Genomic DNA, 3149 nt, shown 5'->3' on the forward strand with positions numbered 1-3149 from the left:
TTGCCCCCCACCTCCCCTTCACCCCCTCTCCCTAGACCCTCTTCAGCCCTTTGAAGTGTCCTGTGGCTGGGGTAGTCCAGGTGTTGAGTCTGACCTAGTGATCACTGCCTCTTTACAGGAGCACTGCCTGTTTGCCCCCCACCTCCCCTTCACCCCCTCTCCTAGACCCTCAGCCCTTTGAAGTGTCCTGTGGCTGGGGTAGTCCAGGTGTTGAGGCTGACCTAGTGGAGCCTGCTGCCTGTTTGCCCCCCACCTCCCCTTCACCCCCTCTCCCTAGACCCTCAGCCCTTTGAAGTGTCCTGTGGCTGGGGTAGTCCAGGTGTTGAGTCTGACCTAGTGATCACTGCCTCTTACAGGAGCACTGCCTGTTTGCCCCCCACCTCCCCTTCACCCCCTCTCCCTAGACCCTCAGCCCTTTGAAGTGTCCTGTGGCTGGGGTAGTCCAGGTGTTGAGTCTGACCTAGGGAGCACTGCCTTTTTACAGGAGCACTGCCTGTTTGCCCCCCACCTCCCCTTCACCCCCTCTCCCTAGACCCTCAGCCCTTTGAAGTGTCCTGTGGCTGGGGTAGTCCAGGTGTTGAGTCTGACCTAGTGGAGCCTGCTGCCTGTTTGCCCCCCACCTCCCCTTCACCCCCCTCTCCCTAGACCCTCAGCCCTTTGAAGTGTCCTGTGTCTGGGGTAGTCCAGGTGTAGAAGTGTTGGATAGTTCCATTTGTTTGAACTTTGACAGAAGCAACAGCCCCAAAGTACCATAGCTCTATGTAACATATTTCTGACACGTCGGCTGTTCAGGGTGTCACACTGCAGACGTGGAGCCCCCTTTGATCTTTCCCTCCTTCCCAGAAACCCATCCTCCACTGAAGTCAGCTGTACAGGTAGAACAGTCCTGCTGTAGGACAACAGTAGAACAACGGCTGGTAGTTGCTAGGGGGACTGCGAGGTCGTGGGAGGAACAACTCTGGGGAAAACATTCTACAGTGACACTTAGCCGCTGACCTGGTTGTAGGACATGTAAATATGTGTTGGGAATGACCAACGCTATCAAACGCATATTTACACTTCAATTAGAAGACCGTACAGTAGATTGATTTACTGGTTGTAGGACATGTAAATATGTGTTGGGAATGACCAACGCTATCAAACACATATTTACACTTCAATTAGAAGACCGTACAGTAGATTGATTTACTGGTTGTATTATTTACTGCAGCAGTGCAGTCTTTTTACTGCCCGCTCTCTATTCTAACTTAGTAAACAAGAATGTTTTCACCTCCGTTCATGCTTTTCATCTAGTCTTCAGTCTTTATCAAGGTTGGGATGTGTTGTTGATATCTTTACTATCTCTGTCTCTCTCTCCCTCTCCACGTCCCTTCAACCACTCTCCATTCCATATACACCCCCTCAACCTAACAGTCTGGTCTCCTCCCACCCAAGCAGACCCAGGCGTGTGTCTTCATGGGGATGTCAGACGGTCTGGTGGCAGTGTACTCTCTAATGGATGACATGCCTGTGGAAGGAGAGACCTACCTGTGTTCTCTCTCCCTCTCCACGTCCCTTCAACCACTCTCCATTCCGTTTACACCCCCCCAACCTAACATTCTGGTCTCCTCCCACCCAAGCAGACCCAGGCGTGTGTCTTCATGGGGATGTCAGACGGTCTGGTGGCAGTGTACTCTCTAATGGATGACATGCCTGTGGAAGGAGAGACCTACCTGTGTTCTCACACCCTCAATATGACCATGTTTGGGATGGAGGACTCTGACCCCAGACAGAGACCCTACCCAGTCAGGAGCATGGTCCTGGTCCACAGTGGATCCCAGGTTGGAATAGATATATCAATATGCCGATATATAGAAATGTATCTATTTATCTATCTAGATATTCTGATATATTTCAATATACCTGTATACCACAATGTCCAATGATGAAATAGTAAATAATTGTGTACAGTAGTGAAATACCGGTAACCTCATTACAATGTTACTGGGTTAAACTCTGGTAATATGAATGGTTATCATAAAGTGTAAATCTTATCTCCTCCCAGCTGTGGTACTCCCATGGTCCAGGCCTGCTGGTGATCGACTGCCGGACCCTCCAGGCGGTGCATCGTCTGGACCCCTACGACCCACCATCCTCCATACAGGCCCTGGCCTCCAGCCCCTGTCTGTGGGGGGATGAGGCGGTGTGGACCCTGGACGACCACACCAACACCCTGCAGCTGTACCACGCTGCCACCTACCAGCTCTGTGCCACTTACAGGTGTGTGAGACGTGGGTGGCTGGGGTGAGGTAGTGTTAGACTAATGGGTAGAACACAGCTATAAGATATGCTGGTGGTAGGTAGGACACAGCTATAAGATACGCTGGTGGTAGGTAGGACACAGCTATAAGATACGCTGGTGGTAGGTAGGACACAGCTATAAGATACGCTGGTGGTAGGTAGGACACAGCTATAAGATACGCTGGTGGTAGGTAGGACACAGCTATAAGATACGCTGGTGGTAGGTAGGACACAGCTATAAGATACGCTGGTGGTAGGTAGGACACAGCTATAAGATACGCTGGTGGTAGGTAGGACACAGCTATAAGATACGCTGGTGGTAGGTAGGACACATCTATAGGATACGCTGGTGGTAGGTAGGACACATCTATAGGATACGCTGGTGGTAGGTAGGACACATCTATAGGATACGCTGGTGGTAGGTAGGACACATCTATAGGATACGCTGGTGGTAGGTAGGACACAGCTATAAGATACGCTGGTGGTAGGTAGGACACATCTATAGGATACGCTGGTGGTAGGTAGGACACAGCTATAAGATACGCTGGTGGTAGGTAGGACACATCTATAGGATACGCTGGTGGTAGGTAGGACACATCTATAGGATACGCTGGTGGTAGGTAGGACACAGCTATAAGATACGCTGGTGGTAGGTAGGACACAGCTATAAGATACGCTGGTGGTAGGTAGGACACAGCTATAAGATACGCTGGTGGTAGGTAGGACACAGCTATAAGATACGCTGGTGGTAGGTAGGACACATCCATAGGATACGCTGGTGGTAGGCAGACACAGCTATAAGATACGCTGGTGGTAGGTAGGACACAGCTATAAGATACGCTGGTGGTGGGTAGGACACAGCTATAAGA

General features: G+C 50.7%; 1 protein-coding gene across 1 annotated transcript; it reads left to right on the plus strand.

Annotated features, from left to right (window-relative positions):
• Window positions 1-374: 374 nt before the first annotated feature.
• On the plus strand, window positions 375-2259 carry LOC115119871 (leucine-rich repeat serine/threonine-protein kinase 1-like; the record flags this gene model as incomplete). Its single annotated transcript, XM_029648758.2, has 2 exons — window positions 375-1820; window positions 2045-2259. Coding segments are annotated over exons 1-2 (395 nt in total), but the record flags the coding sequence as incomplete, so codon positions are not given.
• Between the last annotated feature and the right edge of the window lie 890 nt (window positions 2260-3149).

This window comes from Oncorhynchus nerka, unplaced genomic scaffold, assembly GCF_034236695.1.
Source record: "Oncorhynchus nerka isolate Pitt River unplaced genomic scaffold, Oner_Uvic_2.0 unplaced_scaffold_10228, whole genome shotgun sequence".
Taxonomy (NCBI): domain Eukaryota; kingdom Metazoa; phylum Chordata; class Actinopteri; order Salmoniformes; family Salmonidae; genus Oncorhynchus; species Oncorhynchus nerka.